Source organism: Sceloporus occidentalis, unplaced genomic scaffold (genome assembly GCF_023333645.1).
Source record: "Sceloporus occidentalis isolate IW3139 unplaced genomic scaffold, rSceOcc1.0.p SCAF_4, whole genome shotgun sequence".
Lineage (NCBI taxonomy): Eukaryota > Metazoa > Chordata > Lepidosauria > Squamata > Phrynosomatidae > Sceloporus > Sceloporus occidentalis.
Genome location: NW_028316984.1, coordinates 34,191,248 through 34,205,494, shown reverse-complemented (window position 1 = coordinate 34,205,494; position 14,247 = coordinate 34,191,248). Strand labels below are relative to the sequence as shown.

Sequence of the window (14,247 nt, the reverse complement as noted above, 5' to 3'; positions counted from 1 at the left end):
TGAAGAAAACCTCCTGAGACAAGGAGGCCCTGTATCGATTTTCATTTCACCCAGCAATCGGTCCTTAGTGTTAGCTAACATTTTCAGACAGTAGTTATCTTCGATTTAGACTAGATTCTGAATTTATGCATTTCTGAAAGTAAAAATTTTCCTGAAATCTGTAGGCATCAGAACGAGGCTGCAAATCTCGGGGCTTTTAGATAACATTTAGAATAAATTATTTTAATCTAAGAAACAGCTTTACTCATTTCCATTACTGATTAAAATTGGTTGTATGCTTCAGTTTTGATACCCATTAGTTTATTTTCCATATTTAATAGTAAAGTGGATATTTAATCCAGGAAAAAAAATGTACCTCAAATTTAGGAAGCAGAAGTTAGCAGAATGGCTTGGCAGCTGTTCAGCCATAACCACCACTTCTTTTCGTAGGTGAGATTTGATTACAGTGAACTCTACTGCCAATTGTTGCAGTGGATTATTACTTTAAATATGTTTAGAATTACTTTTCTAAAACTAATGAATAAAAATGTTGACAGACATTATCTGAGAAACAGGAACCTTTTCCAAAGACTGAATTGTAATGGAGTCTAAGGGAAAAGCTTCAGATCTCATAAAATGAACTCGCAAATGTGTTGTGGTAGAGTTAAGGAGAAACAACTTGGATAAATATAAATAAATAAATAAAAATAAAACTTTTATTTATATCCCACTCCGCTGTAGCAAGACAATCAGAGCAGCTCACACTAAAATGTCCATATACAATATAATACATAAAATTACAATATCCCCCCCTTAAATTTTTTTAAAATATGTTAAATATTAAAGAATTAAATACATACGGGTTAATTAGAGCCTTTATCGTTCATCCACAAACTATAGCCATCTTTAGTTAATGCCAGTGAGAACAATATATTAGCAGCCAGCTCTTTGAATAGTTCATGGGTAGAGCAAGAAGCCTTAGGTGTAGGAAAAGCACTTGCTTGTCTTTCCTCACTGGGTGTTTTTGGAGTTCAAAATCTTGGCATGATTAAAAGGATTGTTTATTGTGTGTTGTGTTCAAAACACTATTGAGTCTCTGTGAGAGCTTATACATTTGATTGTGTACACTTTTATATTGAAGGCATCTTTAAATATTAGTGATGTACCTCCCTCCGTTGCAAATGAAGAATTTCTCCAAGACCTTCAAACGGCTAAAATATCATATTCCCAAGAAGCAGAATCTAGAGTATTCAGAGCTCATGGTAAGCTAAAATTTATATACAAAAGAGTGCATGCTATTTTTTTTTTCAAAATTAAATTATCACTTTTGTAAGACTTTGCCCCTTGTGCTTCAGGTCATTGTCTCCATGAGATATTTTTGCTCAGGGAAGGAATGTTTAAACGAGTTCCAGATGTAGTTGTATGGCCAGGTAAGCTCTTCCGAATTCCCATTCTTCAAAGGCTTTGTTCTCTTTCAGCTCCAATAGAGCAAAATTCATGTCAGTTTTCTCACAGATATTGGGAAAGCACTTGGCAGATATTGCAAATTGCAGAATCTCTCTTGGAATTTATTCCAGAAATGCAAGTGGGCAGTCAGAGAATGTTGTTGATGCTGCACGAGGCTGGGCTTTCATAAAAGAGAGTTTCCAATTCTGCCTGTTTGTCACTTGTTTTGTTTACTTCCAAAGTAAAAAGAATCAAATTAAAACCTTAAACCACCTCTTGTGATGCACGCTTTTCTGGTAACCACTATATTTTTTTGATGACAGCACCCTGGGCCTTTTACCCCACCGCCGCCACCAAATTAGTGGATGCATATTCAAATTGCCGAGAAGCTTTTACTAAAATAATATCAGAACTTTATTAAACAGATGTTCCAAACGAGAGATACTTAAATATGTGTAGATAAGGCAGTTGATGTTTCATGCACTTGTGTTACTTGTTTCAGTTGGTAAGTTTACTTTCTTAGTTTTAACTTTGTTACAATGACAGTTTCCTTATACCCTGCACAACTTGGCAGGAGGTAGGGGCCAAAATTAAAATAGGCTAAACTTCTTTGGGCCACAAATATATTTTAATTAATAATTAAAGAATTAATTATTAAATATCATTAATTAATAATAATAAATATAATTAACATTAATTCCATCCTCCCAGCTGACCCTTGATTGGCTGTTGCTAATCTAGCCTAAATCTGCCTATTCTCTACACCTCTGTATAAACAAAACATGAAAGAAAAGAAACATGAAGCAACTCACACACAATTCCATATTCTACCAATATGGATTGAGTCTCCCTCATCCAGAATTCTGAAATCTAAAACACTCCAGACACCAAAACATTTTTCATAGGTGGCTGAGATATTAACACCTTTGCTCTCTGATGGGTCAGCGTAAATAAACGTTGTTGCATGCACAGAAGTATTACAAATATCATATAAATTTACCTTCGGGCTGTGTATACAAGGTATACACAGAAGATAAATGAATTTTGTATTTATGTTTGGGTCCCCCATCTGCAAGGTATTTTCTAACTGGGGAGTCAAACCTTTTAACTGGTAGCTTCAGGACCAGATTGTTCTTTAGCTGATTCTTTTTTTTTTTTTAAAGTATACTTACGCTGGTGTTTTCAAGAATATATAATTCACTACTTAAATCACTTTGCAGTGGTTGAAAATAGCTAGTTTCAATTACAGAATTTGCATGGCCTTGCCACCATTGAGTACTACGGGACTGGAACATCCACAGATTTTAGTATCTGCAAGAGGGTCTGGAGCAGATCCTCCACAGATATCGAGGGCCCACTGTATGTTTGGATTTAAACTGTTTTGAAAGCAGAATATAAATTTTAAAAACTGAATTAATACTCTACACTCATACACAGTTTTCAGTGCTAGTGCTACATGTGGTTTCATTTGTCTGTATGGCCAGTGCTGCTTTGGGTTGGGAATTCCCTTCCATCCTGTAAAAACATGGCAGACATTGTGCTGTTTCCTTACTAGAAGTATGACCAGTCAGTTCACTGAAAAGGCAAGTGAAAATATTTGAATATAAAAATAATTCTAAACATTCTAGGATTAGTTAATTGTTAAAACTACTTAATATATTGATATGCCTTTTAATTCTCTTTTTGTTTTTTGTTTTTTATACAGAATGTCATGATGATGTAGTTAAAATTGTGGAACTAGCCTGCAAGCATAATGTTTGTATTATACCATATGGTGGTAAGTAATGTAGCTGTTTAGCAACTTCAGAAGAACATTTGTTAGTTTGTCTTTAATGGCCAGGATCCAACAGCTACTTGAGGCATAGCTAATGGCTTGAGTATGCTTAATAGGATTGTTTGTTTTGAATGGCAGAGCCCGTTGTTGTATCACATGCTGCTGGTGGAAGTCACCTAAGGTTCAGATATATTAATTCAGATTGTGTGAGTGCACGCACACACATTGCTTATACAACTCCATATTGGTTAAATGTAAAATAACTAAGTTTACAACAAATGTGTTAAAATGTTGATGTATTTCTGGATTTTGTTTGTAGGAGGGACAAGTGTTTCCAGTGCTCTGGAGTGTCCTCCTGAAGAAAAAAGAACCATTGTTTCACTGGATACCTCACAGATGGTATGTGAAAAAACCTTTTATGCCATTGTGGCCAAAATAAATATTTATGGTAAAAATATTTCACTGGAAATGTTTCAGGGTGTTACTTAAGGAGTCATATTTCATTGGATAACAAAGGTCAGAGGAATGCTCCCTGTAAGTGTCTCTAGTATTGCCTTGAATATTCTATTATATATACAAAAAGTTATCTAGATTTTTATAGGGCCATTGCGATGGGTAGCTGAATGTAGCTCTGAGGCACACTTTTCCATGTCCCAAGCCTAGTCCTTCCTATCATATTTGGTCTGTCTAATTGGGAGTAAATTCTGTAAATATTGTCCCCTGAATTGATAGTTCATTGGTTTTTGTAAAGCATTTCCAATCTCAGGGAATGAAGTAGACTTTACAGCTTTTGAATAACTTAATAGTGCAGTTTGAGGGGACAGGATCAAAATTTAATTATACTTCCATATACATTAAAATATACAGTCCTGGTTTAAGTTAATATTGTTGCCTGTATAGCACATGATACTATTTTACTGTCAGAGTGCGGGACCAGAATCCTGGACAATCAACCAGTCAGCTTAATTGATAAATCAACAGTACTTTATTGATGGTTCCAGAATCGGAATTCCACATCACTCAGCTTCATAGCTGAGAATGACCCCTCCCAACCAACCTAATGCATAAATCCTCCTTAGCAAACTACTCCTCCCTTCAGCAAAAGCCCGCACTAGCAAAACCCCTCCTATTCCTCCCTGGTTCCCATCCACCACAACTCCCCCCTCCTTAGCTCTTCTACCCAACCTAGAGACTGCATTCCAAACCTCTGAGAACCAGGCCTTCAAGGCCACCTGATAAGCACCACCTGGAGCTAACAATTACAACCCAGCTTTCCCTCTACAAGCCTAGCTAAGCCTACCCTAGCCCCCATTATCCACAACCACTATATATCTGGTAGAATACACCAGGATTCTAACATTTATGTACTTTGCACATAATGTTACTGCAAGTCAGTTTGTGCATCAACCTATGTATTAAATTTCTGCATAAATTCTTTTGTTTTGTTTGTTAACCCATAGAAGTGTGTTTAGGAACTGTGGATTACATTCTGTGGGCCAGATCTGAGTGATCTCACTTCATAGTTCAGTGTTTGTATTAGTTATTAATTGTATTATCTTTAAAATCAAAACCATGAATAAAGAAACTGCTTTCTGCTACATTAGTATCTTCACTGTTCTGGAGATTTGGTCTTGGTTTATTGTTACATAGAAATCACCTTGATCCTATTGATAAAATGGATGTACGGTGCATCCGCGCCCATGCAGGCTCACTATACACGGCTTCCAGCTTATGTAGACGCCACATGCCAATCAAAGCAATGGCACATGCGCTGCCCCCAAGCTGCAAGAATGTGCCCCATGGTTTTTAATGGGCCGTGAGCATACATGAATTTCTCCTTATGCAGGGGGATCCAGAACAGATCCCCCATGTAAGGGGAGCGCCCGCTGTATCATGAACTCTATTTTAAATTGTCAACAACCTTGTGCTTGGATAGATTTCTTTCATTCTTATTTGAATGTACATGCCTCAATAACTGTTTGACATTTTTACTTCAGTTTGTGGCCAGAACTCAGCAGTGTACTTCTGCTGGATTCCATTCTTCCCACCAGAATCAGCAATCTCTGCTCTCTCCTGCAGCTGCCTCCATCTCCCATTCAACCTGAAACCCTGACATAGAGAACAGGGAGACCATTTTCTGATATGTGATTTGGGTGTTATCTAGAGCTGCATGGGTGTGGAATAAAGTTCAGATTCTGGTGACATTGGGTATGGATGCAAAATATTGGTCTTTTATTTCAATTTTTGTTTGCAATAATAGTAATACAAGGAGGAAAAAGAACTCAAAATTCATTTATATCTGTGTTGGGGAAAGTGTGGCCTCTGGAGTCCATATTTCCAACCGCTGAAGACTTCTACAAGTATCCTCAAACTACCAACACCCTATTTTTTAAAACAACAGCAACAACCCCATTTATATTTTCTTTTTGTTGGCGTTCTTCTCAAAATGATAACAAGAAGTCAGGGAAAGAATTGGCCCTGGTGCAGTTGTCCACCCTATTTTATACCTTCCAGCCTCTAATTAGTACATTGTCCAAACACTGCTTCTTTTTTTAACCATTAGATTGTTTCATAATTATTTTTGTTGCTTTGCAATAGAATAGAATTCACTGGATAGATGAGAAAAACTTGACCGCTCATGTTGAAGCAGGCATTGCTGGACAAGACTTAGAAAGACAGGTATTTTCAATTTGTTTCTTTGATAATTGATGGTGATTTTATGTCTTCTGAATACACTGCATATATTGTTTCAGGTTTGATTAGCTGTTTCTGAACTGTCATACAAGTTCTTGACATTCTTCCCTCTTTCAAAGGTTCCAGGTATCTCTTATTATGTGTTTTTTCTTTCTGTTTAAATAACAACATTTTCAAGGTATATTAAAATTTTCAGACCATTAAACAAAACAAGCTAAAAGGTAGGATTCCCCCCCCCCCCCCCCGTAAGAAACATGATCCTAAAAGAGGGGTGGAGATTGTGTGGCCTGCTAGACGTTGGATTGCAATATCAAGCAGCTTATCCACTGTAGGCAATGGTGAAGAATGCTAGGAGTAGCAGCTCAATAATACCACCTGGATGAGAACCAATCACTGACTTGCATTGGGAAAGCATTACAGTGTCTAGCCATGATAGATCTGCATTTATCTGAAGCTTGTACACACTGCCAACTGTTGAAATTGTCCTAATGCCTTGAACACAAGAGTTACAGAGGACATGATACGAGTGTCATTCTGTTGTGAAACTCTTCTTGTTCTGCAATACGTTATATTAACAGGTAAACCAGAGGGGTACAATTGCTAAGTCATCCACTTTCCACTCCTACCCTGCCAGCTTAAAAAAATATTGGTATACTTCACTGCAAAAATGGGGACTTCACAATGACAGCAGTTTCTCCTACTCTTGAAATGTTCTGTATGTTTCCATGCATAAGATATTCCCCAGACCAACAGATCTTGACATCTGCTCCAGTGCTCTTCCACTGATAAAACATGAGATACCTACCTGCAATACAAGTTTTCTTGACATCTGTTTATCACTTCTCAGCCTGTCAAGGCTCGTGAGGCAAAAGCACAACAGATTTTAAAGAAACAGTTTGAAAAATAAACCAGTTAAAAACAGTTCCTCAAAGCCAAACCATTTTGTGAATGGAAAATCATATCAAATATTGTAGTCTTTTCTACCTTATGGGACCAACAGCTCCTTACACTATACATTAAAACAATACAGCCAAAAATGGTTAAAAGCATTAAACACAATCCATTTAAAATATTAAATATTAAAACAGTTAAAAACACATTAAAATCTACCTGTTGCACTACACTAACCAGTTAAAAACTGAAGGAATGTTTAAGTAAGAAGATGAAATGAAAGAAGGCCTGGGAGTGAAAGGAAAGCAAGAAGGTGTCCAACTGAGCCTCCCTTGGCAGAGAATTACATACCCTGGGAGGAACCACTGAGAAGGCTTTCTCCTGAGACTTCACCAGCCACACCTGTGATGGTGGTGGGACTGAGAGAAAGCCCTCCTCTGAAGATCTTAAAACGAATCTAATCAAGTATTCATGTATGAAACTTCAGTGTTATATAAGTAGTTAAATATTCCTATTGCTGTTTGAAAACTTGATGCAGGATATGTTTAATGTAGGTCCTCCATGTGTGAAATGCTCATAAAACAGGAGTTTGTTGGGTAATCTGCCTACAAAGAACTTTTCTATAATGATTCTAAACAATGAATTTGTACTCATAACTGGAAAGGCGTGTGCAAAATGGTTTTAATGATCTGATTCAAAGCTTTCACACGTCTCTTGACAGAAGGCCCGAGGGTGGGGTCAGGAAAATTTGGGGGGAAATGTTTTTCCTCATCTCCCCTCCATAATTGCTTTGCTCGTTGTAAATCTTGGGATCATTTTACTCCTCAAGCAATTTATTCTGCACTGTTTCAGTAATTGAATGTTGCCTCATACACTCTTGAAAACATATTTGGATAGTTGCTAGTTTTGATATATACTCATAGACTTTACATAAAAGGAAGAGGGTTCATAGAGTTTTCCAAAAAGTGATTTTTTTTTGTTAGAACCCCTAACACAGCACTTTCTGATGAGATGGCCTTTCATACTTTTTAATTTTTATATCCTTTTATCATTTGATGTAGTATTTTAACCTTTCCAAGAGCTGTACTTTTTTTAAAGGTTAGAATTAAAATGCACAGAGCATATTCCCTTAATTTAAATGACATTTTTCCAGGCTAGTAACTTCTGATGTTTCACCAACTGCTCTATTCTTGAAATGCCACAGAATCTTTTGTCCCACTAGAATAAGCCATAATAGCTTCTTTTCTGGCAGTTTCTCCCTTTAAAACTAGAACACTAAGCTCCAGCGATTTCTCTTTCTGCGCCTCTTCTAGATGGGAGAATAATTTTGAATAGAGTTTTTAGTGTGTGTTTTATCTGGTTTGTATGCATGCACATCACTTTAGCCAGCACTGGAAATAAACATAGAAGAGTAAAATCCAGTGGAAATCAGGAATATTAGTCTTCTGTTCACCTGCAAAGTTGGCTTTGGAGATCTGAAAAACTTTCCAAAACCTGTTCTCTAATAGCACACAGAGCTGCAGAGAAGAGGGAAGGAGATCAAAGTTCTAGCATTACAGTGTCAGTGTAGTGTTGGATTTATGCCTAGGTTTTAACTTATAAAGCATGACTCTGGAGTGCATACATCTTTCTTGTACTGAGTCATGAACTCTGGTAAAAGAGCTATAGAATACTGCCAAAATGGTTGATTAAAATGTGTGAATGAAGTTTAGGAGGCTTCAGTAACACTTGAAATTTATAGTACAAATTATTCATCAACTGCTGCAGTGTGGTTGTCCTGATGTATGAAGCGGGAGCCCAATGGAGTCACCCAAATTTCCTGATTACTTTGGATTTTACCATGAGAGGGAATTTTTAATCTTGGCATAGGAAAGAGAAGACCGAACGCACAAGTCTGAAGCTTTTTTTCTGGTGATGCATCCCTTAATAGCTTTTTTGTGATTAGCAGTCTTGTGTTTTACATTTCAGCAGCCCAAGATTTGCTGCATTGACAGATACATCTTTTAAGTTCAGGACATACTGTGACCTTCGTGCACCAGTGAAATGTCACAAATAATAGCCATATTCCAGTACCTAATAGAATAGATAAGACTAGCACTGATATTTAGAGTCTTTGAACAATTCAGGAAATGGGTTATTTGCTGACACTTGAGAGCTGTTCCACCCCTATTTAACATTATTAAATAATCAATTTTCTAAACTCTTTTCAGCACAGAAATGTAGTTTCAGGCACCGTACATGTGACTGCTAGTTGATCCACCTGATATAAGAGACTGCTTTGTTTGTCAGCTCACTTCACTAGGGTAGCTATGGGGTTAGTATATAAAGGCGTTTCACTCAATCTCTTTGAGGCAGTGCAGATGGCAAAGCCAAACTAATAAAGAAAAATGAAACCAGCGACAAATGTATAGGGATTCCTGATCTGCATAGCAAATATGCTGTGGTATTACCTACAGAATTCCCAGCCAGATGGTTGTATATTAAGAGAGCTCTTCTTGAGAAAATCAAGTTTAATCAGTTGTTCAGGATTTCAACAGACCATCTGCAAATCATGTTAACACAACCACAAATAAGTGCTTGTTTTATGGTTTGTTAGTGAAATTGTTTAGCACCCATCTTCTGGATATTATTGTGTTCTTTGGAATATTTTTTACAGTTAATAAGGTTACATTTAGCTTTTGTAAGTATGTAAGGCTATGTTTTATATATAATAATGCCTGAGATCTACATCTAATTCACACTGTGATGTCTGGTTACTTTCCTTCTGATAATTTTCTCCATATATTTTAGACCTGGACATAGTACAGTATCAATTTGAGAATTCAGGAAGACAAAAATTGCAACAATTTTTACAATACTATTGTTGCCAAAACTATTTCTGTAATGGAAAAATTGTTGCAAAAGCGAATCACTGTGTTGTACTATAGATAATTATGTGGGGAAAGCCTGGTAGCAAAAATTACTGTGTGCCATCACATAAGAATAAATGCTTGTTAAAACTTGTCTCAGACAGATGTATTTATATTGATTCCTGCTTGTCACTAAAGAAGTGTACATGTACCAAAAGGATTTCTTTGTTGAAAGTTTTGTGCCCTTATTAAAAAGTTGTAATAATGAATTATCTTTTCTTTGTTTAGCTGGGTGAAAGTGGTTACTGTACAGGTCACGAACCAGATTCAATGGAATTCAGTACTCTTGGAGGATGGGTAGCAACAAGAGCATCGGGCATGAAGAAAAATATTTATGGAAACATTGAAGACTTGGTAAAATTCTTCACTACAGTGATTTCACTACTGTGCTTCCATTTGAGCATTTTCCCTTTTTTTCCCCTTTAAATTTAAATCTCCCCCCCTCCAAAAAAATAGCATTGAGGGAAATACATTCCAATCAAGTTAACAATCATTTTCGGAGATGTGGAAAATATCATTAATTATATTTTTTACTTCTTCATACCCCATTTTACCTTCCACGTTGTTAATCACAATTTCCCGTTTATCTTTCCATGATTCTTGATTGCTTTCCCCAATATATTTGTCTTCTTTCCCTAAGGAAATCAAATAATATGTATTCTTTTATATATTTAAACTAATAAGACTTATTCCAATTTGATTGTTTTTCCATCCATAAACAATCACTGCATGAGCAGCTTTTAGAAATTGTTTTATTACATAGCTTTGATTACTATTCAGTCTTAATTCCCCTAAATTGAGAAGTAAGCAGTTTTCTTTGCTTAATTGTATCTCTATCCCTATTATTATATTTATCTGTTTCTTAACCTGTGTCCAAAACTCTTGAACAAATGGGCATTCCCACCACATATGTATGTAAATTCCCTTAACTCCACATCCATGTCAACATTTTGATTAAAATTTATCATTTATAAATGCTAATTGATGTGGCGTCCTGTACCATTTCCCAATCATTTTCATTTGTTGTTATTTTATATTTGTATTTTTAATATTAACAATTTCTTTTTGAGCATTTTCCCTTATCTTTTCATCAGTCATGAAAAATACTATTTTGAGATGCCAATCATATGTTTAAATATACTCTTAAGAATACAACATTGAATGTTAAATGTTATATTAACCTGAATTTTGAAGATAGAAATAAACACATATATTTGAGAGAATTCCAGGATATAGCCATGTTAGTCTGTAGAATCAGTATGAAAGAAAGTTGGCAGCATGAGCTTTTGTAGACTACAGTCTACTTCCTCAGATGCAGACATTTCAGATATTCTCACTCCATTAAATGTATCTGAGAAAGCATCCTGCCAACTTCTTTCTTTCAGTTAGTCTCAAAAGTGCCTCAAGATCTCTCTGCATACATATATTTGACTAAAATAACAAATGTATCGCCTTCTTCTGGCTTGGAGAGAAGAAAAGAAAGGTGGGAACATAATATTTTTTCCCCTGTATGTTTCTGTTCCACAGTGGTGGTGTGTCATTTTCTCCTTCCACACTGGATTGTCTGTTTATAACAGTAGCATCAAAATTTGGTCTGAAAATATTGTGGATATTTGGTATGTTTGCCTGCTTTGTTTATTTTCATTTAAATGTAATTTCAGATTAATGTCTTATTTTGTACAGGTGGTTCACATAAAAATGGTGACTCCAAGAGGCGTAATACAAAAAAGCTGTCAAGGACCACGCATGTCAACAGGACCTGACATCCACCATTTCATTCTAGGATCTGAAGGTATAAATAAAGCAGAATTGGAATATCATTGTTTGAGCCTTTGGTAATCTATGGCTGGCATTCCATATTGCAGTTCTGGATTTGTAATCTAGGGTTATGAATCCCTAACTGCTCTATATTCATACTGTAAGACTGTGCAAGTGCCCCCAAAGCCCACCTTCACATCCAGCAACTGCATCAGGCAAGGAAGATATCTTTAGCTGACAGTTGGGGCACAAGGTGGAAGATGTTTCCATTTCTTTATGCTCAAAAGTTTGAGCGTATTGGCCGCCAGGGACAAAGGAACAGCTAAAGCTATGATGCCTAAGTCAGAAATCCTGTCAATCAGTAATTAACACAAACTCCATCTTGGGAATCTCTTGAAAGCACTAGCTGTGTTGCCACCAAGTGAAAAGCCCTGACTTGCTAGGAATTAACAGCTTGCTGAGACAAGCCAATGGTTGCTCCTGTTTGCAGTGGGAGCTGCTAGACATACCACAGAGCTTCACTCTGCATTTGGTTTAACCTGCCTGGCAGAAAGGAATATTCCTAATCAGATTTATATCCTTTCAGTCAACCAGAAAAAGAAACCAGAGCTTTGCTTTATGGTCTCGTTAGTTCCTCCCACTGTACATAGGAGCAGTTGAGCAACATGCACAAGCACATTGCTTGTTAGAACCATTGCCTGTCATGTTATGTAAGTGAAGCCAGGGTCTCTGGATTGCTATTTGATCACTAGATCTTGGGTGCCAATTCAGACATTACACTAAATCTCAGTTTCTTAACCATGGTTTATGATGTGTGGATTAAAGAAGTGGACTGGAGTAAATTAAGTATCTCAGCTATTTTGAAACAGATCATAAAGTAGGTAATTATACTCCTGTGAGCTCGTCTCTGTAGCCCTTCCCTTTGTTTACCTGCATACTACTCTTCCATTTGTTTCTTAGTCATTTCCCATCATACTTCATTCATTTTTCTTCAATCTAACATCCAGCCATTGCCCTTCATGGTAGATGTCCTTCTCATCTAAATTACTGATATGTTCCTCAATCCTATCAATTACATTTTTTTAAAAAAAATTGAGAATGCTCTTAAATGCTGTACATCCTAACAGTGCAAAATAATTTTCTTCATGTTGGTGCTTGGTCAGCCCATCTGAAAAAAAAAAACACTCAGGTTAAATGCTTTCACCAATAAATGTCTTACACTGAACTTTAGTTACAACATTCTTTTCAGGGTACTTTAAATAATACTGTATATACTCATGTATAAGTCTAGAAATTTTAGTCAAAAAATTGAGGCAAAAAAGCCAGGTGGACTGTATTTTAACTCTTCCCCTTCTCTGAGTAGAGTGGCATTTTTGAATGCTTGGGTGGGGAAATGGCAGTGGTGGAATCTCTTTGGTTCTTCTCCTCAAATGAGTGTCAAGAGGAATCTAGCTTAGAAGAATTTGAATAAAACTTTTCTGTATGAAGAGAGTCTTTTGCGTCCTTTGTTCCATACCCTTACGTTTCTCCCTCGACTTACCATGGATCATATCAAAATCCATAATTTTGGCCAAAAAACTTGCCCTTAACTTATACATGAGGTTGATTTATAGTTGAGTATATATGGCAGTTTTAATATTGCATGCTATTATTACAGATGTTTTGCCATTGCAGTGTATTTAAATGGTTGCAATGCATAATCTTTCAAATTATAATATTTATGCAGTTAGAAGCCTGTTCCTCACAGTTTGAGAAATACTGCATTAACTGTACACTTCCATTTGAATGTTCTCAAACAACAAACATTTAAAGAATTCAGTGAAAGTGTCATATGGTTTTCAAAATTAATTTAACCAAAATGACTTCAAATAAATGGAAAGCAATAGGATTCTAGACTTTGCTTTGTAAATTGTGAAATCTTATAAGTCATTCAGCTACATTAGCAAAATGATTATTTTCCTCTTTTTATAAAGGAACCCTTGGAGTGGTAACAGAAGTTACAATAAAAATTCGACCAATCCCTGAATACCAAAAGTATGGCTCTGTAGTATTTCCAAACTTTGAGAGAGGGGTGGCCTGTTTAAGAGAAGTAGCAAAGCAGGTAAAGTAATCTTATCTTCAATTGTATTTTAATTGCACTTTTTTTATATAAAAGGAGCAGTCTCTGAAAGCTTTCACTAGATGGCATACTAACATTCCACTCCCTTCTTTTTGAGGCAGAAAATATATGTGAGGAGGCTTTACCATATGCAACTAAATGGTTAAATAAAATCTTACATTTCTGTGAACCTGATACTGTTAAAAAACAACAACCACCCTCCTGTTGTACTTGGGCAATATTTAATAGTTAAGTATGTATGACTCGGCCAAATTGATCACCAGCAATGGTCCACGCTGGCCTTGCATCGGGAGCCATGGAGACGCACTATCCACGATAATGCAGCCTTTTTTGAAAGCTCACACCGAATGAGTCTCAAAGAGAAACGACAGCGCAGAAAGAACCACAACCCGGAAACATCTGCTGTGCTTTCTGCAACCAGACTTGTTTATCTTGGATTGGCTTTTTTAGTCATCAGTGCGCTTGTAGAAAGTGCGGGATGAGTCCTTCATGAATCTTCGTTCACGAAGTAAAGGCAGAGAGAGAGAGATGCATGACTACACATGGTTGAATTCAGACTTATTCTTGCTAAGAGAAGAAATAGAGAAGATTTTCTGACGGTTCAGATAAAAAATGAAATGAAATTCAGTTTTCAGCCTGATCTACAATGGTGTCACTAGTAATCTTCAGACATCTTA

The 14,247-nt window shown here is 36.4% G+C and overlaps 1 protein-coding gene across 1 annotated transcript in view; it reads left to right on the top strand.

The window, feature by feature from the left end:
• LOC149313715 (alkyldihydroxyacetonephosphate synthase, peroxisomal-like) overlaps nt 1-14,247 on the top strand; it is a 69,628-nt gene that overhangs the window by 31,774 nt on the left and 23,607 nt on the right. The window contains exons 4-11 of the mRNA XM_089519691.1: nt 1,121-1,241; nt 1,335-1,409; nt 3,131-3,202; nt 3,519-3,598; nt 5,798-5,878; nt 9,922-10,047; nt 11,377-11,485; nt 13,425-13,552. Of these exons, the coding sequence (XP_089375817.1) occupies nt 1,121-1,241; nt 1,335-1,409; nt 3,131-3,202; nt 3,519-3,598; nt 5,798-5,878; nt 9,922-10,047; nt 11,377-11,485; nt 13,425-13,552 (792 nt within the window). The remainder of the gene's footprint in view (nt 1-1,120; nt 1,242-1,334; nt 1,410-3,130; nt 3,203-3,518; nt 3,599-5,797; nt 5,879-9,921; nt 10,048-11,376; nt 11,486-13,424; nt 13,553-14,247) is intronic.